Source organism: Silurus aristotelis (genome assembly GCF_946808225.1).
Source record: "Silurus aristotelis genome assembly, chromosome: 3".
Lineage (NCBI taxonomy): Eukaryota > Metazoa > Chordata > Actinopteri > Siluriformes > Siluridae > Silurus > Silurus aristotelis.
In genome coordinates this window covers 23,829,721-23,856,359 of record NC_139576.1, presented here as the reverse complement: position 1 = coordinate 23,856,359, position 26,639 = coordinate 23,829,721, and the positions used below count along the sequence as shown (strand labels likewise).

General features: G+C 41.5%; 1 protein-coding gene across 4 annotated transcripts in view; it reads left to right on the top strand.

The window, feature by feature from the left end:
* pard3bb (par-3 family cell polarity regulator beta b) overlaps nt 1-26,639 on the top strand; it is a 259,615-nt gene that overhangs the window by 186,939 nt on the left and 46,037 nt on the right. For all 4 annotated transcript variants that reach the window (XM_083537986.1, XM_083537987.1, XM_083537984.1 and 1 more), the window contains 2 exons: nt 16,741-16,857; nt 18,549-18,830. In XM_083537986.1, coding sequence (XP_083394112.1) covers nt 16,741-16,857; nt 18,549-18,830 — 399 coding nt within the window. The remainder of the gene's footprint in view (nt 1-16,740; nt 16,858-18,548; nt 18,831-26,639) is intronic.

The window sequence follows — 26,639 nt, the reverse complement described above, 5'->3', positions numbered from 1 at the left end:
ATGTGCACAGTGTGCTAATGAAGAGAACAGATTAGCGGAGCTCTGTGCAAAAGTATTACACCCTATGCCTCGTAGTCTCTCCTCCTATATTTTGTGTAACGGTCTAGACTATGAAATCATAAAAAAATACAACGGTCAACCCCTAATAATGAATATATCTATATATATCGATCTGTCTTTTATCTTGGTTCTGGACTAAATTTGTTTGTTGATGAATTTCTTTACTTCTTAAATGCTTCTTCTCCTTCACAGGAAGGGGAAATTCACCGTTCTGCATATTCCCCTATATGAGCTGCTTTCTTCCTCTAAGCTGCCCCGAGTCTGTTTGCATTTCACAGTAAGTCAGAAGACAGTCACAACCAAATGAATTATAGATTTCCCCCTCCGACTGGACATATTGCTCAAACCGTTCTCTTATTTACGGAGGCTAAACCAATATGCAATGTCAGTCAAGTGTTGGCTTCTGGCAAGAAAAAAAAGAATATTTTTCAAGATGTGTGCAGGAATATTTATGAATTAATACTTAACTGATCTCAGCTTTTTTTTTTCTTTCCCCCTGTCACCCATGCAATCACTAGGGCACTTTTCATTTATGAGCAATAAACTCCTGTGACGCTGAACTCTCTAGGCCACTGCTTGGTTTGCGCTACTCAGTTTAGAGCTTAGATACAAAAAAAATTAGTCAACATACGCCTCCATCTTGAATAACAAATGGAGCGCAGCAACTCCACAAATGTTCTCCAAGATTCGAGGTCGAGTTGGAATAAAGTGGAGAGCGGACACAGGAAAAGTTCCTCCAAACTTCAGCTGAGAGTCTGGTGGTGAACAAAAGCAGGATCCAGACACTCCGGCAGAGGAAAGGCGTTCTGCTAGGCAGTCTGTTGCCTTGTCCATCCAGCCCTGTCCTTCTGCTCCACACCACTTTCTGCTTTATACAGACTAGGGGTTCTTTTAGTCCTTCTGTTTTTTTTTTTTCCACCACTCTCTCTACAACTGTGCTGTCAGTCCATGCTCTGATCATCTTGCATTTGTACGCATTCAGGCCTGGTCCTGTTTGCCAAAGCAGAAGGACAGCATCTTGTTAATGCGTGTTAGCACTGCCAGCCTCTCTAACATTCATTTTAATGTGCAGTTGTCTCTCAGAGCCACCCGGGACAGTGTCTCTATACGTAATTAGCAGCCTGCTTGCTTGAAGAGGTGTGATGAGGCTTTAACTCGTCAGCTCTGATCAAAGCTGCTAATGTATGCAAGCGATGCGGCTGGCACGGCAGCAGTGGGAGGTGTGGCGTCAAACGGCCAGGAGGTTGTCACTGAGATGGCCGGTACAGCTGGAACGCTGCTGATGCCACATGGCACTTTTTCTCACCTCTGAAAATGAACCGTCCTGCCACAGATTACTCACCAGTCTTTCCAAAGAAGTCCTGTTCTGTGTCTCATTATATGGTTCAAGATCATAGGCCATCACCCCTTTTCCTGCTCTCGCTTTTTAAAAAAAAATTTCCCCTTTCCTGCAGAAAAGTCTATTAATGGTGGTCTACTTTGTATAATTTCTAGCTTTCTCATTGGCCACCTGTCAGATAGAACCCAGACACGAGAGCCATTAGAGGCTGGACAAAGCTCGTAATAGCATGGTCTTCTGAAGGCTGCGAGATGAAAAGGAAGCATTTATGTTCCATTGGAGAAAAAGGCACCCTACGCAATTACGACTTGAATGACCATCATCAGGCAGAGAGCTATTGATTGGCTTCCTCTGCCATTACTCTACTCGCATGCTCAAAGCCAATCCAACCCAAGATCTCTCAGGGAGGTTAAGCACCTCTCAGCTAACTTATAATAGAGACAAGAACAGGAATTGGGGGTTAAGCTAAAGAGTAAAGGCAGGTTGATTTATTTTTTATTTTTTTCCCCACCTGCAGAAGTGGTTAGTTTTATGGACTTCCACGAGAGCCTCATGCCTGTGTTTAAAGTAAAAGTTGAAGGATTGGCAACCTTCCTCTGATCTAGTTTTAAAGCTACTTAAAGCTAAAGCCATATTGCAAGCTTGTCATCTTTGGGCTGAATGAAAAATGCAGAAATAAAGTGGAGTGTAAAAATGGTTTCGCAGTTGATCATTGGTTCAGCAGTCAAGCCCAGGATAGTCGTCACTATCATGGGCATCTTTTGAGTAGAAAAGGGCGCTCTCTGATGTTTAGGGAGAGTCTGGGCATTTTTCAGCTGTTTGGACTCTTTCTTCTGCAGCCCACATGCTCGGCTTCAGCCTGAAGTCCGCTCGCTTTTGATCTGTCCAGATGAAGGTGCACTTACCTGTCCCACCTCAGATCCATCCATACGAGAAAGCATCATCCGTAATTCTGTTTGATCCTCTCTGAGGGTTTTGGACAATAAAAGGAACCCCGGCCCGGTTCTTTACAGTCGTCCCACTGAACCACATCACACATGCACATTCTGCTGAAAGCTCTCAGGCTGACAGGAAACTGCATTTGCATGTAAGAGTCGTTTTTGTTGCTGGAAAAAAGCCCTCAGGTCTGGGGCTGGGGTTGGCATGTTAATAGTCACATGAGAATAGAGCACTAACTGATTAAGATGCTGTCCTGTACAAGCTCACTGAAGAGCTGCACATGTTAATGATTGGTGTGTGTGTGCTTTTGTGCACACGTGTGTGTGTGTGTGTGTGTGTGTTTGTGAGTGAGTGTGAAATCCAGGTCAAGAGCCCAGACTCTGGAGGTGCTTTGTTGTTTTGCTGTCTCATCCCCTTGGGTGGGTGTGGGTGTGTGTGTGTGTGTGTGTGTGTGTGTGTGTGTGTGTGTGTGTGTGTGTGTGTGTGTATGCGAGCAATCCGTGTAATTGTGCGCATTGTCAGAAGCGTACAGTCTTCCATTAACGTGTAAAATTACTGGAAATGACTGCAAATTATTCTGTGATTTGAGTCCCGTTTGTCAAAAAAAGTAAAGAAAAAAAGAAAACGTTAATGCCTAGCTCTTTGCATTGTCTTCCAATTAAATGTGGAAAGAAAGAAAAATGTTAAGTGTATTGCATTTGATCAGTGTTGCACTGATTACCAGGGCAATGTTAGCTTAGCATTGTTAGTGCGTCGTTATTAGCTTTAATGACGGTCTCCCCCTTTGTATTGTTAGGGCGGATCCCACTGACAATAAAAAGAAGAGAAAGGACCTTTTGTGGATTAACTCACTCATGTCACTCTCTTTTTCTCTCTTCTCTTTATACGTTTCAGCCAGAGTGGCCCCTGGCATCTGTAACCCCACCCTTGGGGCAATCCTGTGCCACTCAGTTGGACAAAAACCCTGCAGCTGTGTGTGTGTGTGTGTGTGTGTGTGTGTGTGTGTGTGTGTGTGTGTGTGTGTGTGTGTGTGTCTGTCACGGGACAACCCCCCCCCCTTTTTTTTTCCCCCTTTTCTTCTGTGTGGAACTTCCTTTTAGTTCTTTTTTCTTTTTTTTTATATAAAGTGATGACCACCTGGACCTCTAATCCAATTCAGTTTACCCATTAGTATGCACTCATTAGAGGGTGTCCTTATTTTCTGATGTCCTTTCTTTGCCTTTTGTATGCTTACTTCATTTTATTTGATTTATTTATTCTTTCAGTACTTTTCCCCAGCTTTCACTTTCTTGCGTGGCCTCTTTACTTGTATTTTCATTTAATGTTAGGAGTAAAGTTTTCTTTTTGTTTTCTGTCCTTTCATTCCTGTATTTCCCCTTTTTCTTTCTGTCTTTCAAGCAGTTCTTCTCCAATTCCTCTCTCAAGTTTCAGGTTTATTTGTCATATGTACAGATGTCAGTGACAGTTTGTACAATAAAATGCTGAAGTGAAGCTATATTAAACAGCAAGAGAAGAGGAAATCGAGGAAAAAATTTAAATAGTAGTAATAATTGACAAAGTTATAATAATTTCCGGGTGTGTGTGTGTGTGTGTGTGTGTGTGTGTGTGTGTGTGTGTGTGTGTGTGTGTGTGTGTGTATATATATATATATATATATATATATATACAGTGAGGAAAATAAGTATTTGAACACCCTGCTATTTTGCAAGTTCTCCCACTTAGAAATCATGGAGGGGTCTGAAATTGTCATCGTAGGTGCATGTCCACTGTGAGAGACATAATCTTTAAAAAAAAAATCCAGAAATCACAATGTATGATTTTCAAACTATTTATTTGTATGATACAGCTGCAAATAAGTATTTGAACACCTGAGAAAGTCATTGTTAATATTTGGTACAGTAGCCTTTGTTTGCAATTACAGAGGTCAAATGTTTCCTGTAGTTTTTCACCAGGTTTGTACACACTGCAGGAGGGATTTTGGCCCACTCCTCCACACAGATCTTCTCTAGATCAGTCAGGTTTCTGGCCTGTCGCTGACAAACACGGAGTTTGAGCTCCCTCCAAAGATTTCTATTGGGTTTAGGTCTGGAGACTGGCTAGGCCACGCCAGAACCTTGATATGCTTCTTACAGAGCCACTCCTTGGTTATCCTGGCTGTGTGCTTCGGGCCATTGTCATGTTGGAAGACCCAGCCTCGACCCATCTTCAATGCTCTAACTGAGGGAAGGAGGTTGTTCCCCAAAATCTCTCAATACATGGCCCCGGTCATCCTCTCCTTAACACAGTGCAGTCGCCCTGTCCCATGTGCAGAAAAACACCCCCAAAACATGATGCTACCACCCTCATGCTTCACAGTAGGGATGGTGTTCTTGGGATGGTACTCATCATTCTTCTTCCTATAAACACGTTTAGTGGAATTATGACCCATAAGTTCTATTTTGGTCTCATCTGACCACATGACTTTCTCCCATGACTCCTCTGGATCATCCAAATGGTCATTAGCAAACTTACGACGTGCCTGGACATGTGCTGGTTTAAGCAGGGGAACCTTCCGTGCCATGCATGATTTCAAACCATGTTGTCTTAGTGTATTACCAACAGTAACCTTGGAAACGGTGGTCCCAGCTCTTTTCAGGTCATTGACCAGCTCCTCACGTGTAGTTCTGGGCTGATTTCTCACCTTCCCTAGGATCACTGAGACCCCACGAGGTGAGATCTTGCATGGAGCCCCAGTCCGCGGGAGATTGACAGTCATGTTTAGCTTCTTCCATTTTCTAATGATTGCTCCAACAGTGGACCCTTTATTCACCAAGCTGCTGGGCAATTTCCCCGTAGCCCTTTCCAGCCTTGTGGAAGTGTACAATTTTGTCTCTTGTGTCTTTGGACAGCTCTTTGGTCTTGGCCATGTTAGTAGTTGGATTCTTACTGATTGTATGGGGTGGACAGGTGTCTTTATGCAGCTAACGACCTCAAACAGGTGCATCTAATTTAGGATAATAAATGTAGTGGAGGTGGACATTTTAAAGGCAGACTAACAGGTCTTTGAGGGTCAGAATTCTAGCTGATAGACAGGTGTTCAAATACTTATTTTTGCAGCTGTATCATACAAATAAATAGTTTAAAAATCATATTGTGATTTCTGGATTTTTTTTTCAGATTATGTCTCTCACAGTGGACATGCACCTACGATGACAATTTCAGACCCCTCCATGATTTCTAAGTGGGAGAACTTGCAAAATAGCAGTGTGTTCAAATACTTATTTTCCTCACTGTATATATATGTGTGTGTGTGTGTGTGCGTGTGTGTGTGTGTGTGTGTGTGTATTATGATTGAAATATTTAATCGCTTGATCATCGTGTGCAACTTAATCACACATTTGAATCTGTTCTAAATCTACCTTAAATAAATAGTTTTTAAGTTTTAAATACTATAATCAAAATGGGAATGGACAAATTTGAATTTGCTTCATGCAAATATATGTTTATTATTAGTGAAACCAGATTCAACAAAGAGCATGAAAACTAGACATGTTTCAAAGGTCATAGATGTTTTTCAAAGAACTTGTTCATGTCTGTTAGACACATGGGGAAAAAAAAGACCATAGAAATACCAGGTTTCTTTGCACTGAGCAAATTACTTACACAAGCCTGTTTACAATTTCACATGACAAGGCAGCAATAAAAACGTCAATAAAAAATCGCAGGAATCGCACGTTAATAAAATTAGCGCCGCTAAAACGAATTTGCATTAACACGTTATAGCAGCGCTTTAATTTTGACAGCCCTAATATTTATACACATATAAACGCTCCTAGATGAAGACTTTGTATATGAGTTGAACTGTGGTTACTCTGGAGCTTGGCAGGTTTCTTACCCACCCTGTGTTCCTACCCACCCTGTGCCCTTTTCCCTGGCTTTGACACATAACAGATATCCCTGCAGCTCTGGGTCTGTCTCTGTCAGCACTCAGCATCATGTACCCAGTGTGCCATTAAGCGTACCACCCTTGCTTGCTCCCCTCAGCTTTCATCACCATTATCCTGCAGGCGTGGAGAGCGGCACATAGCACACCACCCCCCCCCCCCCCCCCCTCTCTCTCTCCCAAAACCAGCCAAATGGAGGGACATAATTACAGGCATTTTGCTTTTCATAATAGCCAGATCTAGGGGAGTGATGGAGGTGTGGGCTGCACAGAACCCATTTTTTTCTGCTGATTTGAGCACAGTTTCGCAATTTCCTTGATTAAGGTTGGGGAAATGGGCTCAAGCTCGCTAGTACTGCAGCAGATGATTTAAAAAGAGGAAAGTTTTAACCAGAGCCAAGCCAGAAGTGATAAAGAGCTCGCAGTGACAGTACGTGTGTGTGTGTGTGTGTGTGTGTGTGTGTGTGTGTGTGTGTACTACTTGGCCTGGCTGCCTTGTAAGACAAACTGACAGCACTCAGGGTTTTTGGATTGAAGATTTTCATTAAAAGTTATCTCCCTCGCATGCCAACTCTTCACGAATACAACTATGCTTTTAAAATCAAGAATGATGGAATTATTTTGATAATGCCAAGGGAATAAGATTAAAATGTCAGCATAGGTTTCCTCAGTGTCCTAGTGTGTTTTATTTTAAGTGTCTTTCCTCACTTATTTCCAGCGATATTTCCTCCGATTTAATGTTCATATAAAAAGCTTTAGATTTTGTGCTGGTTAATATATTGTGTTCTTTTAAAATGACTATATATATATATATAGCTTTCACTATAGTCAGTATAAAAGCAGTAAGCATGGAACTGATGAAAGTCTCAGAACTCTTTCCTGTTCATTTCACTGTATTTTAGCTTGTTTATTTACTTGAAGGTGCATGTGAAGTAAAGGTGTGTGTGTGTGTGTGTGTGTGTGTGTGTGTGTGTGTGTGTGTGTGTGTGTGTGTGTGTGTGTGTGTGTGTGTGTGTGTGTGTGGGGCCTAAGTGTAGCACAGATGGCGTGTGTGCGCGCGCGTGCTGGAGTCTGTTCGAAATGGCTGTGTTTTATGCTAATGAGCAGAGGAACATGCAGTGCTGTTCTGTCTTTGCTCTCCTGTTGAATATTCAGCATTCACTCGCCTGTTTCCCTTTAATAACTGGAGAGCATGCTAATGAATTCATCAGGCTCAGCTGCTAATTGGCCATTTGAACAACCCCGACTCCTTCAGTATGTTTCTCTCTGCCAATCAGGTCTCCCTCTGAATTGTTCCACGTCGCTCCATTGTCTACCCATTACATTGATGTGTATCCAATCTGTGTGTGGGTTTTTTCTTTATTTTTTTATCTTTTTAATCATTATTATTATTTTGTAGCTCCGCTTTTGTTGTCATTTAATGGCCTCATATCCTTTGCGGATATTGAGAATGAGCAGTGCGCTGTGTCAGGAATGTTAAGCCACTAAAGTGTATTTTTTCTAGCACCGGCTCGTCTTTCTGTTTTCTGATTGGTTCATTTACTTTCTCCAACTGGCACCTATTAAGCTGCTATGGAGACGGCTCTCATTATTTCAGCTCAGGCCCCATCGGGAGCCGCGGACAGTCGCAAAGGTCAGAGCCGTGACTTCACCGCGACCGCGGCTAATCTCATTTGAGCTCTGAATCCTGCAGTAATCGGACTCCTCTTGTCAGAGAAGCCCATGAAAAGGAAAGTCAGGAATTAAGAGAGATTTAATTTCCTTTCTTTACATATTTCTCATTCTCACACTGAGACTGTCACAAAACCCATATTGGGATACTGTTTTTTTTTTTTTTTTTTTTTTTTTTTTTTTTTTTCCTTCTCTCTTTTTTTAATCTTCTCTGGAGTGTGTGTGTACTGTGTGATTGTGTTTTTTTTAATGCAGACCTTTGTGAAGGTTCCATTTTTTTTGTGTATGTGTGTGTTTTTGCGAGAATGTGTGCGTGCTTTTCTCAGGAATAGTGTGTAATGAATATGGAGAGGCTGCAGAGAGAGCTAATTAAAGCAGGCAGGCTTTGCGCTGGTCTGCAGGTGTCCTGTAACACTCCTCCTCCCCATCACACACACAAATACACACATATATATACAAGACATACTCTTTTAGTTCAGATTTTACTATCTAGACAAATTTCCCTTATAAATATGAGACATTCTCTTTGTCTATGGAGTAAATTTGTGTTCTTGGTAATGAATGGTGTTTATTCTCATTTCTTTGTTTAGACTTGTGTGTGTGTATATATATGTGTGTGTGTGTATATGTATGTGTGTGTGTATGAGAGAGAGGAGCACTACTTTGGACACTAAGATAGCAGAAAATGATTTGTACCGATTGGCCAGGCAGAGGGACCGAGCTGGGAAAGATGTGCTGCAAGTTAAAGCAATAAAGGATGGAGATAAAAATGTGTTGACAATTTTAAACAGTTGATGAAGAGGAAAATGAGCGAGAGAGAAGGTTGGATGGTGTGGAGATGGTGAAGCAGGAAGTGGATAGGATTAGTAAGGAGGAAGTGAGAGCAGTGATTAAGAGGAGGAGTGGAAGGACCAGATGACATACCAGTAGAAGCATGGAGATGTTTAGGAGAGATGGCAGTGGAGTTTTTAACCAGATTGTTTAACAGGATTTTGGAAGGTGAGATGATGTCTGAGGAATGAAGAAGTGTGCTGGTACCGATCTTTAAGAATAAGGGAGATGTGCAGACCTGCAGTAACTACAGGGAAATTAAGTTGATCAGTCACACCATGAAGTCATGAGAAAGAGTAGTGGAAGCCAGGCTGAGAGAAGAGGTGACCATCTGTAGGCAACAGTATGGTTTCATGCCAAGGAAGAGCACCACAGATGCCTTATTTGCTTTGAGAATGTTGATGGAGAAGTATAGAGAAGTTCAGAAGGAGTTGCATTGTGTGTTTGTGAATTTTGGGAGAAAGCGTACGACAGGGTGCCGAGAGAGCAGTTGTGGTATCGTATGAGGAAGTCAAGTGTGTCAGAGAAGTATGTGAGGGTGGTGCAGGACATGTATGAGGACAGTGTGACAGCAGTGAAGTGTGCAGTAGGAATGACAGACTGGTTTATGGTGGAGGTTGGACTGCATCAAGGATCGGCTCTGAGCCCTTTCCTCTTTGCAGAAGTGATGGACAGGTTGACGGACGAGGTCAGACAGGAGTCTCCCTGGACTATGATGTTTGCGGATGATATTGTTATTTGTGGTGAGAGTAGGTAGCAGGTTTAGAAGAGCCGGGGTATCGGCAAGAGTGAAAGGTAAAGTTAATAGGACTGTGGTGAGACCTGCAATGTTGTATGGATTAGAGACAGTGGCATTGAGTGTAATACTGGAGGTGGAGCTGGAGGTAGCAGAGCTTAAAATGTTGAGGTTTTCGTTGGAAATGACGAGGATGGACAGGATTAGAAATGAGTTTATTAGAGGGACAGCGCATGTAGGACGTTTTGGTAATTTTTCCTGTTTTTTTCCTGGTTTCACAAATTTCAAGCCAAAAAACTAAGCCCCATAACATTAGACCAATGTAATTTCCGAACGGAAACGAAAAAACCTCACCTGTGTTCTGAGCTGCATGGCATCGGGAGAAAAAAAAGGTTTTTTAAACGCACAATGCCAAAAGAAAAACTCCAGAGAGAAATAGTTGTGAAAGGAAGGAGGACTTTCTTGGTAGGCTACTGTTTAGATACAAGCCGTTGTAACGCGTTGAGTCAGGGTCATGTTAGTACACCACGTAGTGTGTACGTATATGTATACGTAGTGTGGTGCGGTGTGCTACAGTCTGCAATGTCACTACACCATCCAGCAGCGGCGTCTCGAGCTCGTACCTTAATGTTTTGCTCGCGTAACAAAGCAAAAAAATCGACCGAGTGACCGCTCGTACCTTGGAAAACTCGTACATTAATGCACTCATAGGTCAAGGTACCACTGTGTGTGTGTGTGTGTGTGTGTGTGTGTGTGTGTGTGTGTGTGTGTGTGTGTGTGTGTATGTATATATATATATATATAATAGAGAGAGAGAGATTTATAGGTCTAGATATGTATTTTTTCTTTCCTCTTCCTGGCAGCTATGATTAGTAATTAACTATGATTTTTCATCTCACATTTGCTTCTCTTTTTGTGCTTTATATTAAAGATTGAATTGGTGGATTGGAATTTGTCTAAAGCACACAGTGAGAGACAAGTGATAAAAAGAGACCTCATATAGGCTCACCTAAATATCACACTTCTTATTACATTACTGTATAATAAATGCAGTATTGTAAGAGAGCAGAGCGAGACCACGGTTGCAGAGGAAAAGGGACATTTTTATGAGTGAGAGAGAAAATGAAGTTGTAATTAGAAAATGACAGTGTATGTGGAGGCATTAGTGATTGTGAGCATGGTAATTAGGCCAGTTTGGGCCTCTGTTGAACTCGGATGTCGACTCTTAGTCACTCTTACAGACTTAAGTAGCAACCCATCACAGCTGTTTTTTGTAAGACGCATACTTTCCACACCACAACATGTGCACAGCTGACTTAACATAAACACTCTGCTCGTAAGGTCGAGTTTCACTCATACTAAAAGTCTATCCATGGTCCTATTGTAAGTTCCTTAATGACTACTGAAAGACGTATGTCTTTTACATCTCCTGTTTTTGTCTTTAAACCGAGGGATCTGAGTGCTAAGCGCTATATAAATTAAATATATTATTATGTTTCAAATAAGGGTTTATTTTTAATTTTTTAATGCTCCTTGCATAAGCTTTCTACCTGGAACCTTCTGTGAAAGAAAACTCACAATCGCATGATTAAATTAATACATTGATTAAAAGGCTACTATGAAATTTATACCAAATGTGACTTCAAAAACATTTTTTTGTTGTTTTTTTGTTTGTTTGTTTGTTTGTTTTTTTCAACACGTTAAAACTACAAACAGAAATTCTTTTCACAATTTCTTAACTTGACTAATTAGATGGCAGACCTGGATTGAAACCAGCATGCTAATGTAGCATGTTGTAGGCTAATATAGACGAGCTAGCTTTGTTCCAGGGGAGGCTGTGTTGAGACTTTGTGCACTACTTTGTATTGTGAACCTTTTGGAATTCAGGCACACATTCAATGGCACACTTGTACACATTGCATCCAAATTGAGGTGTTTCATTTTCTCAATTCCAAGAGAATAGCTGTCAAAGACGAAGTTCTAGAAATGCATCATTCAAGGTTTGTTTGTTTTTATAAATCCCCATTTTGAGGCATAGGATAAAAATGTTATACTATCTGATAGAGCAGGAAGCTCAGATGGAAAAGCTGTTTACAGGACAACTATAACCTGGACCACCACTGAGCTGAACTTTATGGGATATTTTATGAGAAGAATGTCAAAATTGTTTTAAAAAAAAAAAAAACAATCAATATACATTTTGTAGATGAGACTCTGATGAGGCCAAAATAAAATTTGTGCTACTATGTGCATCGTATATAAAGCTAATTCCCCTGAGAACTTTACCCCCACAGTGAAGTATGGTGGTGGTAGTGCAATGTTTTGACGGGAGACTCGTCGTGCTTGAGGATGAAATGGCTGGAGAATAAAACACTACCAAGCTGCTAGAAATGGATCCTAGAAGACGTGCAGCTGTAACTGCTGCTGAAACGCATATGGCGGTTCGTTGGTTTGCTATGGGGAAGGAAGGTGGGTGGGAATGGCGTGTGTTGAAGCTGACACTTCAAGCTGAGAGCGATCTGAGAATGGACGAAGAAGTGAGAGAATGCGTAATGTAGTCAGCAAGAGGTTATAAATCCACACGCAAGTGTCTGTGTGACAAATTTAGTGACATACAGCGCCATATCTGCTGCTTCCTTTCTATCTCTGCTTAACTGACAGCACGTGTAATGGCGTCTGAAGCTTTGCTTCTGAAGTTCAGATGCCAACAGTGTGGCCCGTTCCGACAGCCTAATTATTACCTTTATTTATCCATTTGATCGACTCTACTATTTTTTTTTTTTTTTTTTTTTTTTTTTTTTTTTTTATACCAGTCGCTTCGGCTCTCAGCCGAACGTCAAGCAGATTGTTTAAGATGAAGACGGCTCGACACGTCTCTCCGCGACTGCACCCTCGTGCAATTAAGCAAACGTTGGTGCGTGCGAGACGTTTTCGTTGAGCAATTGATACCGACTTACACGCGTCAAACAAATTAACCTTTTAAAGCGCATTACAGCAGAGTTTAGTTTTGCCTTCACGTTTCCTGTCCACGGTGTCGTCTCCTTGACGATGCCCTTGCATTTACAAGCATGCACTTTGTAATCAGCGCTTACACCCCTTTGTATCGACACGTATATCGACACGCACTCTATCCGCCTGTCGTTTTTCCGATTTAGGCTGGTAGTGCGTTGTTTAGCATTCAGGCCACAGATGTGCTGGTCTTAATTAGGAAGCTGAATGGGCGTGCTGCGGTTGCATGCCAAACACCACGATGAAATAGCTCCTGTTTAATGAGATAAATGTACCAATTAAGTTATGAGAGTGGTGTGAATCACACAAATAGCCTGCCAGAGGACAAATGACAGGAGGGTGTGTGTGTGTGTGTGTGTGTGTGTGTGTGTGTGTGTGTGTGTGTGTGTGTGTGTGTGTGTGTGTGTGTGTGTGTGTGTGTGTGTGTGTGTGTGTGTGTGTGTGTGTGTGTGTGTGTGTGTGTGTGTGTGTGTGTGTGTGTGTGTGTGTGTGTGTGCGAAATATATGAAAGCCCATATTTAAAGGAGCGCTTTCAGTGTTTTTCACTGTAATCTCAACCACGTCTGTTGTGTATTTCTGATTCCACCAGACATCAATTCTAACCTTTTGCTGTACCAAGAAAGGAAAACTTGCTTTTAATGGTCGTCTGGGCAAAGATCGGAAATTTCCCTCCCAGTCCTTCGCTTCAAATACGCAAACTCAAATCAGACGTGAGATAATGTCTTAACTCTGCTGTTTTGTATGTACACATTAGGCACGTCGGATTTTGTGTTTACAAGCGAAAAATGGTTGTTCTTAAGAGCTCAGTCAATTCAAGTGTGGTACTGTGACAGGATGCCACCGTCTCACTGCATGATTTTCATCTGTGCTACATATTCCACAGTCAGTTGTAAATAGTGCTATTGGAAAGTGGTGATGATGGTGGTTGCCAGCGCTGTGTGGAGGGAGAATGGGTTTACATGGCCAAATTGCTGCACCAAAGACAATGGCAAGCATTGGATTTAGTGGTGTAATGGGTAAAGTACACCACAACTGCACACTGGAGCAGTGGAAACATTTTCTGTGAAAAAAGTGATGAATCATGCTTCTCTGTTTGGAAGGCTGATGGGTAATTCAGGGTCTGACGGAGGCCAGGAAAAACTTACCTGCCTGACTACATTGTGCCAACTGTAAAGTTTAGTGGAGGAGGGATAATGGTATTGAAATGTTTTTCAGGGTTTGGGCTCGGCCCCTTACTCCCGCCGTAGAAAAAATCTTAATGCTTTAGAATACCAAGACATGTTGGACAAATGCTATGCTTCTAAGTTTGTGGGAACAGTTTGGGGAAGATCCAGATCTGGCATGGCTGTGCCCCAGTGCCCAAAACAAGGTCCATAAGGACACGGTTGGATGAGTTTGGTGTGGATGAACTCGCCTGGCTCGCACAAGCCCTGACCTTTAAGATAAACTTGAAAGGAGACTTTAAGCAACACAAATGCTTTACTGGATAAAAGGGCAAGAATTCCCACAGAAACACTCCAGAATGTTGTGAAAAGACTTTCTGTTACAGCTGCAAAGTGGGGACTAACTGTATATTAATGTCTAGATATTTAAAATCCCATCTCATTACAGTTCCTATTAGTGGAATACCCCAATACCTTTGTCTTTTTTGTGTATTCTTGTTAATACAGTGTCTATAGCAATGCTTTTACAAATGAGTCAGAAGCACTAGAACAAAAGACCTGTGTGTGTGTGTGTGTGTGTGTGTGTGTCTGTGTGTGTGTGTAACACCTTTGCAGGACACTCAGAGCTGTCTGTGATCTACAGCTGCGAGTCCTCTCTGACATATGACCCGTGCATACGTCTTTCCGTCTGCGCCATTCCGTTTATGACGTCAGAATAGTTGTTCCACCTGAGAGAAGACTCCGGTCTGTCTCTACTATAGCATTGCTCACATAGTCCTACATGCTGCACATCATCTGTTCACACCTCCTTATAGATTAAGGTTTCGACCAAGCAGTCTTTTTCTTTTGTCACGTCTCGTCAGTGCCTCGACACCGGGCGTTAACCCGATTCATTTGTGCAGCTTCTGTCTGGATTGTATGGCGATAATGCGTTTCTAAACAGACAGACTAAAATTTGATTAACTGGATCGAGCTTGTATTATGTTTCTGATAACTGTGTCACTTGGAATATGTAAATCGAGTCAACGGCTTGCAACTCACGGTGCATTCGTCAGTCTTTTTTGTTGTTGTTCTATAAATGGGTTTCTTAAAAAAGAGAAAAAAGCTCAAATTGGAACCCCCCACCCCCAAAAATTAAAAAAAAAAAGGTTTTGATTCCTCAAAAACAGAATAATGATTTATTTGCAATTATATAACACAGACACACCTGTAATAAAGATATGTCCAAAGAAAGTCTACAATGGAAAAGTCTACATCTCTATCTTACAGCACCGGGTTCAGTCCTGAGCTCGGGTTACTCTTACGTGGTATATTGATACTGTATATGGTGCCCTGTGAAGACCGTGTGTGTGTGTGTGTGTGTGTGTGTGTGTGTGTGTGTGTGTGTGTGTGTGTGTGTGTGTGTGTGTGTGTGTTTAGTCCTGCCTTAATCCCAGGGGAGACTGCAGATCCACAATGATGCTGATCAGGAAAAATCACTCAATGAAGTTGAATGGATAAACATGTAAAAGTATAAAATATGGCCGAAATCTGACTCAACCCCCTGAAATAGTTTGCTATATTAGGATTTGAATGCATTTATGTTCACATGCATTACATTGATATTCATAGGCAGTTGCACTCCTTCAATTTTGATCTATATCCGGAAATATAATTCTGGTAGTAAACAGCCAGGTGTAAACAGGGTGAATGCTGGCTGTATGGAGGCAGTGAGACGAATGAGAGTGAATCATCTTTTTTGATGAGACGAGTCGAGTCAGGAGACAGATGAGAAAGCCCTAACTCCGGCTTGGCGGATCCAGAGTCACAGGCTGGAGCGAATCCCACTCCTTTAGTGTTGCATGAAGCTTAGTGGAGATTTTAAATCCTTTCTGCTGCTGTGATCAGAAATGAAATCCTCTAAAATCAGCACCGCAGCTCTCAGAGGCTCTGTAAATAGTGCCACAGTTCCATTTCTCCATTTCTGTTTGTCCGCCACATTGAGACGTTTGCTGATAGAATTCAAGTCACAGGGCTGCTTTTTATTTATTTTTTTTTATATTTCTTTTATTTCTTAATTTTTATATATTTTTTTTTTTTTTTTTTATTATTTGTATTTTTTTTTTAAGCGTATGCGTGGTAACACTCACAAGGCCATTAAGCACAAGTTAATTCAGTTGGTTATGAAGTAAATGGGCAGTTATGACCGTACACTGTTTTAGCGCATTTCTACATGCACGTTTCTATTCTTCTCTCTTGTGTAACTGTTCAAAGCTTTTTATTCATGCCTTCTTAAATAAGCTTTATTTTTTCTTTTGCATTTCGTCTCAGTAGAAGTGAAGTAGGTCATTAAAGATGCGGGGGAAAATATCGTAGTCACGGTGCCAGAAGACATTTTCACCGTACAAGTTGTGTATCATGTTTAGTTTGCTAATAAAACAGTCAGAAACGCATTGAAATAATACAAAAAGACGAATATAAGGAGTAAAGAAAAATATATCTTTGAATAAAAGCCAAGACGTTAAGGCTCCCAGTGCATAATAGTCGTGTATTTTACGTTTTGTCGTTTTTTTATAATGACGTTCTGAAACGAGCTAAAAAACGGAATATTAAAACATGCATTTTTAATTAAATATTAAGCATTTTTAATTAAACAATCTGGAAAACAGGCAGAGGCACAGAGCTTGATGAGAAATGCAAGAGCTCTGTGCATCACAGCACAGAGCGAGCGAGATAGTGTAACTGCTGTAATGAGTATCATGTAGGTGTATGATGTATATTAGAATCAGGATAGTATATATAGCACCAAGGATGCATGGTTAAGCAGTGTGACTGGAGCACACAGAAAGAATGACCTCAGTGAGCTGGAGGAATGCAGTCGGGTGCATAAGGCACTCAGCGAGGCAGAGGAGATGCATGTAAACTGAGCATCTTTACTGCCACCCACCCAACCTTAAACACACACACATACACACAGAGCTGGTAGGGGTGCATTGCCACATACACACTATTTACAAACAGTGATCATTCAGTCGTTTTACTCTCTCTCTCTCTCTCTCTCTCTCTCTCTCTCTCTCTCTCTCTCTCTCAGGTTTGGAAAGAAGAAGGAAGAGAAGAGTAAGGGTGAGAGCAAAGCGAGCACACAGAAGCATGCGTCAGACATGCTGAGCGAAGAAGAGTTGGAAAGGATGAAGGAAGAGAGGGAGAGGTGAGACCACCCGTGCCAGATCTTTTAGTTGTTTCCTCCCACTGCTCTTCAGCTACTCACCCTTTTATTTTAAACGTTAAAAAAAAAAAAAACACGATGGCGGTGTTTTGTAATCATTTTCATCTTTTTATATCCTCTTAAAATTCATGACTATAACACTTTATAAGCATTTGACTTAGCTAGATCATATAGCCTGCTATACACGGCTTATAACAGTGCATATAGTGAACGTCTTAAATCTACATTTACATTTTACTATTATATGTTCTTTATATCAATGCATTGTCTTCCGGTGGAATGCGTATGGTCTTGGATTCGAGTCTACGGCTACGCTTATGTTTTTGACTCGCAGTCACGGTCCCGGCTAGAATGACGAGCGGCATTTAAAATAAAAATTGTACCCGATAAGTAAACGCTTTGTGCAAATTGTCTGGATAAAGGCTTCACTTTGAATGATTGGCTGCCATGTCATGACAATTCCCACCTCAAACATTTAAAACAAACACAAACTTTACTCTATACTCAGAAGTGTGTGATGCTCAGGAGTGCTAATTATTTATCTAAAGTTTTATGTACTTCTTGTTTTTGTTGCTAAATATGCATTTTCTAACAATACAACAGTAAAGGTGATTCATTATACTCTATACACAGAAAATTCTACAGAAGATAGAGTATATTTGGCAGTTTTCTTGCTGTATATTGCCCATGCTCCTTATGGGTAGATTATTTTAATGTTGTTTTTTTTTTTGTGTGTGTTTTTTTGTTTTTTAATGGCATCAGTGAAAAAGTGTTTAGTTTTCCCTAAAAATCCCCGCAGTGCATTTAGCTGCCTTCCCACACAAGCTGGGCCTCAGTACCCCTGTTCATTTTGTCACTTGTGTGTATTTTAGTGATTTATTTAATAGCCAAAGCTGCTAGTTGTAGGAGTGTGCAGCTTTTCTAACCTAAAGAACTGAGTCGTTTTTTTACAATGTGTTTTGGTGAGCAGTAGCACTTGTAAATATTGCAAGATATTGTCCTCATTATTAATAAAAAATAAATAAATAAATAAATAATCATGCTCTACCAGGATTTGTAGCAGCGTTAGAAGAATAACGGTAGTCACAGAAGAGGTAAATTATTGAATAGTGATATTTCAGCTGTGCTATTTTGAGCGAATCATGAACTATTAGAACACCCCGAGATCAAACTGTAATAAGAGAGCGGAATAAAATAAACAGAAATCTCGTGCGCTTGTGTGGAACGTGCCAGTAGAGGCGCGGGAAAGAAATTAATTTAGTCGAATCAAGAGAGATATTTTCATATTATTTTGTGTTGCGTCTTCCGAGGCTTATGGCGAGTCAAACGAGGCACGTCTTCCTCCTGTTCTCTTCCATATGGTACAGTGTGGCCCAGAAGCTGTTTTTCTGTGTTCCTGGCCTTCTCTGGCATGAGCAAAGGGGGGGGGAAATAGAAGCGAGTGCATCTGAGTGTATTGATCACATCCTTATTTATCCTGTGAGTCGCATTGCTATAAATAAAGTCAGCAAGAAAGAAAAATAACCAGGCCTCTTGTATGGTTAAACGATTCGCCATTTCAGTAGACTCCAGTAAAGGCAAGGTGCACTTCATTATTATTCCCTGAACCCTTCACACACAAGCTGACCCTGTGCTTGGGTTTCTTTCCGAACACTCTTTTCGTTCTTGGTCAGGATCGAAGCGAAGCACCAGGAGCTGAGAGATCGTCAGGCTCGAGATCGCTTTGGTTCTCCGGATGTTGAGGATGACGATGTGGACCCCAACTACGCCCGGATCAACACGTTCAGAGGACGTCTGTCTCCGTCTCAGTCTCCGTACGGGACCCGCAGCCCGTCACCACAGAGAGCCACACACCCCTCCAATCACAGCCGAGAGCAGTCAACTGAAGATCCGCTTGATGGCCTCTACGCTAAGATCAACAAACCGAGAGGCCCAACCCCACATGGAGCTGATAGGTGAGACCCACACACACATATTTGGTTCTAGTTCTAGTTATTACTATGCTGTTAAGTTAAACTCTATTATACTTCTGCTACAGTGTGTTTCTGATTATTTTAACACAATTTCCATTCATGTTTTCACATTCATTTATACACACATTTAGACACGGTCTGTCTACTAAATATGGAAGTTTGAATTCTAACAATGCCACAGCTATCTATGACCAAGAGCCATACTATCTTTCCTCTCTCAATCACACAACTTTCGCAGCCATATGTGGTTCTTCCTCAAACTGTTAACCCAAAGTTGGAGGCACACAATTGTATAGGTTGTCTTTTAAAAACTGTCCCTGTGCACTAAGCAGGCCCTGTGAACACTGTTCATGGTTTACACGTGGGTTCTGTGGTTTACGTGGGTCAGAGCAGAAGATCTTGTGTGGCCCGCTATGGAACTTTGACCTCAACCGTTTTTGACCAGGACTCCTCACCCTAAATCATTTCCTGACTTTACTAAAAACCCTTGTGGCTGCATGAGCACAAATCTACACAATCACACTCAATAATCCTGTGGAGTGAAGAGTGGAGATTATTATAACAGCAAATGGGGGACTAAATGTGGAATGGGATGTTCAAAAAGCTCATGTATATATATCTAATGGTCAGGTGTCCACATACTTTTGGTCCACATATCTCCCACCTCTAGAAACATTTATTTGATGTTTCCCCCCCCCCCCCCCCACACATAATTCTTGCAAAAGTTCAAATCTGTGGTTTAGTTAGCAATGATGGGCGTACAAAAGTGAGAGGACATCTTTGTGTAATAGATGATGTGTGTCAGGTGCAAATTATCTCCGACACCGTTTACATGAGGGACGAAGACCTGCAGCACTAACGGCGTAATTATATTTACCTGCATACCGTTTGCAGTTTCGTGCTAATAACTGCCAGAAACTCGGACGATGATACGAGTTTTCTCCTGCTTACTGATGTATTGGTGTCTAGGACTAATCAGGTCTGCCCTGCGTGCTCCCATCATGCTCTAATACATCTCCATATACACACACCACTTACACACTTATGATCTCTCTCTCTCTCTCTCTCTCTCTCTCTCTCTTGAATACATAACCACATCAATATTGCTGACCTCACGTCTTTTTCATCGTCTATCCCAAAGTGGCCTGTCGGTCCCGTGAGTGACTGATGTGCTGCTCTTGACCTTGTGATCTACCACTCCATTTATGACCACCTCGAATAGACGGTGGAGGAGAACAACAAATAATTCCACCTACACACACACACACACACTCACTCCAGCAGTCAGCACTGAGATAAACTTAAGACCCATGACAAATGATTTGCCACTTCTGATGAATAAAGCGTCCCTAATTTCCTCACCTGCTGCCCAGGTGTGAGGAGGGGTGCTGTGTTTTTCACTGCATTTTAATTCCCCCACCTCTCTCTCTCCCTCTCTCTCTTCCCCCAAATCTCCTCATTTTAGATTTGCTGAAGGGCCGCTGATGCGATACTTGCAGGGATGTTGACATAGCGTGATGAATTAGTTATACATCAGTGGCGCCTGCGCTCAGAGAGTCTGCTAAATGTGAGAGTCACTGTGCTGTAAAGAGGCTGTATGATTTAATACCAGCCATGGAGAGCCATTAAAGGAAGCGAGTTATTTAGAAAGGCCGGCAATTTAGAACAGTCTGCTGCTCGCAACAGTCGTTAAAAAAAAAAAAAAAAAAAGGGGCCACTCAACCACCTCTGCTATCACACAGGCGAGGGAGCACAGAGAGTCATTAATCGTTATAACATGCTCTACTCTGTGCTCAGTTTGCCACTTTGTTTCACTTTTCTTTTTTTTGCATTGTATTTTATCTACCCAACCCATCTCTGTCCTACCATCAGAGCCATTCTATCCCTCAAAGAACTATTAGCCTTTCAGTTCCTATTTTTTCTTTTAAAATCAAATTTATTCCACCCATTACATTAAAACGAGAAGTGATTGAGTTCCTTTGCAACATTGAAGCTATATGATTAGCATCGTGTGTGTGTGTGTGTGTGTGTGTGTGTGTGTGTGTGTGTGTGTGTGTGTGTGTGTGTGTGTGTGTGTGTGTGTGTGTGTGTGTGTGTGTGTGTCGATGGCGGTTCCTGAGATCTTCAGCAATCTGCTGTTAATACTGCACTTGCTTGTAGATGACGTCACAGAAATAACATCATTATGTTAAAGCTTGTATTTCAAGCAAAATCTGCATCTACAGCTTTACAATTTTGCTTTTAAAAACGTTTTCTTTTTGTTTTTTTGCCACTGTGTCTTTGTCCTGCTATCTTCATAATGATCACCCACATGAGAAAAATAATCTCTCTCTCTTCCTCTCTCTCTCTCTCTCTCTCTCTTTTATATGGGTAAAAAAAGATCGCTGTCCTGATGATGTAACCTCATTAGCAGAGATTCACGATCTAATGTCTCTTTGTGAGCTTACAGGCCCACACACCTGTTGAATGCGATGCTTTCAGACTTTCAGGAAAACCAAAAATGTGCCGCAGCAGCAGTGGGTGAGCTTAGCTTGCTCTTTCATCCTCTCATGTATAAGGCCAGGACTGTGCTTGATGAGAGCAGCCACTTCACTCTCATTCCTGCAAGCCTAGCCTTCACCTACACAAAAAAGCCTTTCCTTTGTGTTCTCTACGCTGAGCTCTTAGCATGCAGGCACTCCACCTCACTGGCCTTGTTTTCCACCTCTCCATCTTCCCTTTAATCTGAGAGCCAGGGCTGAAGAGCGGGCAGGCCGGAGGCCATGGGGATTGAATGGAGCGATGCTCTTGAGTAGCTTTGTGTGTGGGAAAAGAGCAGGAGCTTGGGGGTGGTGAAGACTTCATCTCCAGCCCTGAAGAGCTCCTGGAAAAAAAATAATGAAAAATTCCCAACGTAACAACCCCAGCCCTCTAGAGCTCTGCTTCCCTTCAATTAAAAACAAATCATTCTTTCTCTGGAGAGCAGAACCTGGGAATGGGAGAAGAAGAGGGAGTTGTTTTTGTTTAGGGGAGAAAAAAAAAAAAACAGAAACTGTGATGGACCCTGTGAACTGTCCCGCCTCAGCACACCTTACTGAAATAAATCAGGAGGGCGCAACAGTCATGAAAGGTGGAAAAGAAGAAGAAAGCATTGCGAGCCTCTCTCTGTCCCAGTGTAGTGAACGGATGTACCTGTGAACCTCCACGCTGCTCTGAACAACCAGCCCACCACTTCCCATCAGTTGTCCCGCAGGGTCAGAATCCTGAACCCTGCATGAATCATCAGCGACGACTTGGCAGGTTAACTATGCTCACTCGAGCACCCTATCAGCTGCCACCGTGCGCCCAATACAATGCCCAAACCAGCCGAAATGTGCTGCGTCTTCTCCCCCTTACCTCCCTCGTCCCTTCTCCCAAGTCCTTCTTGCCTGCATCCAGCCCTGGAGCTGCATTGCTGTCAGAGTAATTATATAAATCAATAGATGGAGAAAGAAAAGCTTTTAGTGCAGGTTGGGTGAGTGCTCGAGTGCTTTTCTCCCTGTTAATTAATCAGCCATTCTGTTGAGCTGAATGGGTGCTCCAGACACACACTCAACTGCTGTTTTTACACACTGCCAAGCTGGTCTCCTAAGCATCTCCCTGAACCCCCTATTACCACCTTTCTCTCTTTCTTTTTCTCTCTCTCTCTCTCTCTCTCTCTCTCTCTCTCTCTCTCTCTCTCTCTCTCTCTGCATATCCCTGCTACAGGTAATTGAAGTGGGGACCGTATGTGTGTGTACTCACTTTGACCAAAGAGCGAGAGAGGGGAGGTTTAGAATGCGAAAGGAAGCCTTCTTATATTTGTTCAAGAACTTCAGGCTGCCACTTACCGAATGAAAGTAATTCCACATCTCTCTCACAATGGAATAGGTGCGTAAAGAAGAAAAAGGGCAAAATAAACACACACATCTTGTAGCTTAGCAACAAGCCTTTCTTGAGATGTCTCGTGTTCTGTTTTTAGCAGCAAGAAGATTTAAGGTTTGACCATTTTGCAGGATTTTGAATAGTTTGCATTTGGTAGCTCATTAGTCGAATTGAACTCGGAGTTGATGTTTTTTTTTTCCTTGTTGCTTTTACTGTATAATTTGGTGCCAGAGTAACCCAATAAGGACACTTGCTTTGTATTGTTTGTCACAAATGTGTCTGGACACTCGTTTTTATTTTCCGTGGAGCTGTGCAGCAGCAGTGTTCCTTTCGTGTGAGAGGTGTTTTAATGAATCAGCCCGGCCTCAATTGGACATCACCTGCATAGAAGCAAATTATAATAGTGTGAGAGAGAGAGAGAGAGAGAGAGAGAGAGAGAGAGAGAGAGAGAGAGAAGGAGAGGAGAGGAGAGGAGAGGAAAAGTCAAAGAGTAGAGGAAAGGCAAGGGGGAAAAAACATTGATTGCCTGTCCAAATAATGTTATGCTAGCCAAAATATTTCTAATTATTTCTTCAATTGCAAATGGCATGTAAAAAGTGCTGTCACTTCTGGTTAGGATGCCGCAAAGCCACCCTGTCATTGAGGGCTATCTTTTGTTGTCAAAATTCATTTCTGGAAATGTCTACCAATTAGTGTGCAGCGGCCTGGTGTCATTAGCGAGCAGGGGAGCGGTGGAGAAAATTGAGAGATCCACTGCGTTCTGCTTCTTGCTCCTGCCTGTTAGAGCATTCGCATACTCGCAAGTTCTTGTGCATGTCTTCTCGTTGCCACCGCTTAACAAACTCGGTTCTGAAGCCAAGGAATTTTCCCTCTCTTTTTTTTTTTTGTTGGTTTGTGTAATAGGGTTAAGCAAAGAAATGGAGGGGAAAAAGATTAGACCTCTTCTTATTTCATGTGAAAGCACGGCGCGCGCTTTTAAATGTTTGCAGCCTGACAAAAAGGCAAGTCTGTAGAAGCCTGCAGCATTTTGTCTGTATTATGTAAACAGTAAAACACAATAAGGCATGGTGTTCAAAAACAGTAAATCTTCAGCAGGGTGATGCGATGACATCATACCACTACTTCCTGGTGTGCTTTATTACCCTTAGATCACAGCTATACACACACACACACACACACACACACACACAAACACACACACAAGAGGTATAAGGGTACACGTATTCGTATACACGTACCGAATGCAATCGTTTTTTTACGTGCAGAACATACAATCTGAGTCCCCTCAGGAACGTATTAAGTGGACCGCAAGTTTGTTTAGTCTCCGTCGCACACTTTCAGCGCATTTTTTCTTGAAAACATACACAACAATGCCACGGCTATATAAAAAAAAAAAAAAAAAAAAAAAAAAAAAAAGGGCAGTGTAGTTGTGGCTGCTCACTCTGTACCAGAAATAAGATTTGTGTTGCACATGCATGAAAATGCTAAAGCCATGAACCAGGAAGTGGCTAGCGCTATCGATTCTTTAGCTTCTTATGTCCAGCTTCAAGAATTTTTCTTAAAAGGAGAAAATCCTGACAATTCCGCATATCGAGGGAGTGAACGAATTGAAAAAAATGAAGACATTTGTTAAAGTATGCTAAAATAATTTGAACAGTTAAGTAGATCATATCTTTAGAAAATATTGAAATGTAAAACACAAAAATATTAAATTTAATTATTTTTTTTTCCATTTATTACATTTTATTTAATCAAATGTATTTGTGCCAATTTGATTGATTACACAATTAATCAATATAATAAGTGTATTGCTTTAATTTATTCTATTTTATTTATATAAATTTTTACAAAATATTTTTTTATATATTATTTAACCAAACTTTATTAAATTAATATATATATTTTTAATAACAATTTTGTTTTGCATTTTTCCCTTCTAATATATATATATATATATATATATATATACACACACACACACACACACACACACACACACACACACACACACACACACTGGCAATCAAAATTAGAGAACAATTTATAAACAATTGAACATTTCTGAAATAATGTCATCTTCACTGCTCAACAGTTGAAGGAGTTTTTGAACTGTCTATACCATGCTACCAGAACACCTTTTCCACAAAATAACTAAGGCATTTCCAAAAAAAAAACATTATTTTCCAGAATTATGATACAGCTGCAAATAAGTATTTGAACACCTGAGAAAGTCAATGTTAATATTTGGTACAGTAGCCTTTGTTTGCAATTACAGAGGTCAAACGTTTCCTGTAGTTTTTCACCAGGTTTGCACACACTGCAGGAGGGATTTTGGCCCACTCCTCCACACAGATCTTCTCTAGATCAGTCAGGTTTCTGGCCTGTCGCTGAGAAACACGGAGTTTGAGCTCCCTCCAAAGATTCTCTATTGGGTTTAGGTCTGGAGACTGGCTAGGCCATGCCAGAACCTTGATATGCTTCTTACAGAGCCACTCCTTGGTTATCCTGGCTGTGTGCTTCGGGTCATTGTCATGTTGGAAGACCCAGCCTCGACCCATCTTCAATGCTCTAACTGAGGGAAGGAGGTTGTTTCCCAAAATCTCGCAATACATGGCCCCGGTCATCCTCTCCTAAATACAGTGCAGTTGCCCTGTCCCATGTGTAGAAAAACACCCCCAAAGCATGATGCTACCACCCCCATGCTTCACAGTAGGGATGGTACTCATCATTCTTTTTCCTCCAAACACGTTTAGTGGAATTATGACCCAAAAGTTCTATTTTGGTCTCATCTGACCACATGACTTTCTCCCATGACTCCTCTGGATCATCCAAATGGTCATTGGCAAACTTAAGACGTGCCTGGACATGTGCTGGTTTAAGCAGGGGAACCTTCCGTGCCATGCATGATTTCAAACCATGACGTCTTAGTGTATTACCAACAGTAACCTTGAAAACGGTGGTCCCAGCTCTTTTCAGGTCATTGACCAGCTCCTCCCGTGTAGTTCTGGGCTGATTTCTCACCTCCCTTAGGATCACTGAGACCCCACGAGGTGAGATCTTGCATGGAGCCCCAGTCCGAGGGAGATTGACAGTCATGTTTAGCTTCATCCATTTTCTAATGATTGCTCCAACAGTGGACCTTTTTTCACCAAGCTGCTGTGCAATTTCCCCGTAGCCCTTTCCAGCCTTGTGGAGGTGTACAATTTTGTCTCTAGTGTCTTTGGACAGCTCTTTGGCCTTGGCCATGATAGTAGTTGGATTCTTACTGATTGTATGGGGTGGACAGGTGTCTTTATGCAGCTAACGACCTCAAACAGGTGCATCTAATTTAGGATAATAAATGTAGTGGAGGTGGACATTTTAAAGGCAGACTAACAGGTCTTTGAGGGTCAGAATTCTAGCTGATAGACAGGTGTTCAAATACTTATTTGCAGCTGTATCATACAAATAAATAGTTTAAAAATCATATATAGTGATTTCTGGATTTTGGACATGCACCTACGATGAAAATTTCAGACCCCTCCATGATTTCTAAGTGACAGAACTTGCAAAATAGCAGGGTGTTCAAATACTTATTTTCCTCACTAGATATACATTAAAATACAAATATAAAAATCTACTTAATCATAAAAAAAAATCTAAAGATCTATTTCAAATTACACAAACAAACAACTTTGGAAACATTCTGTTGTGTTCTTTGGCTTGAATCTTCTTCTCACCCCTCACTGTTTTCTCTCCGTTCCTCCAATCACACTTTTAACAATCGTCTCAAAGCAGCTTTTCACAGTTATTGTGGTAGGAACAAATGAAAAAGATTGTTCTATAAGTGTAAGTTTGTCCCTGACTTAAGAGGGAACCCATCCTCATCAGGGTGGCACAGAATGTCCATTTATTACAGATAAACATGTT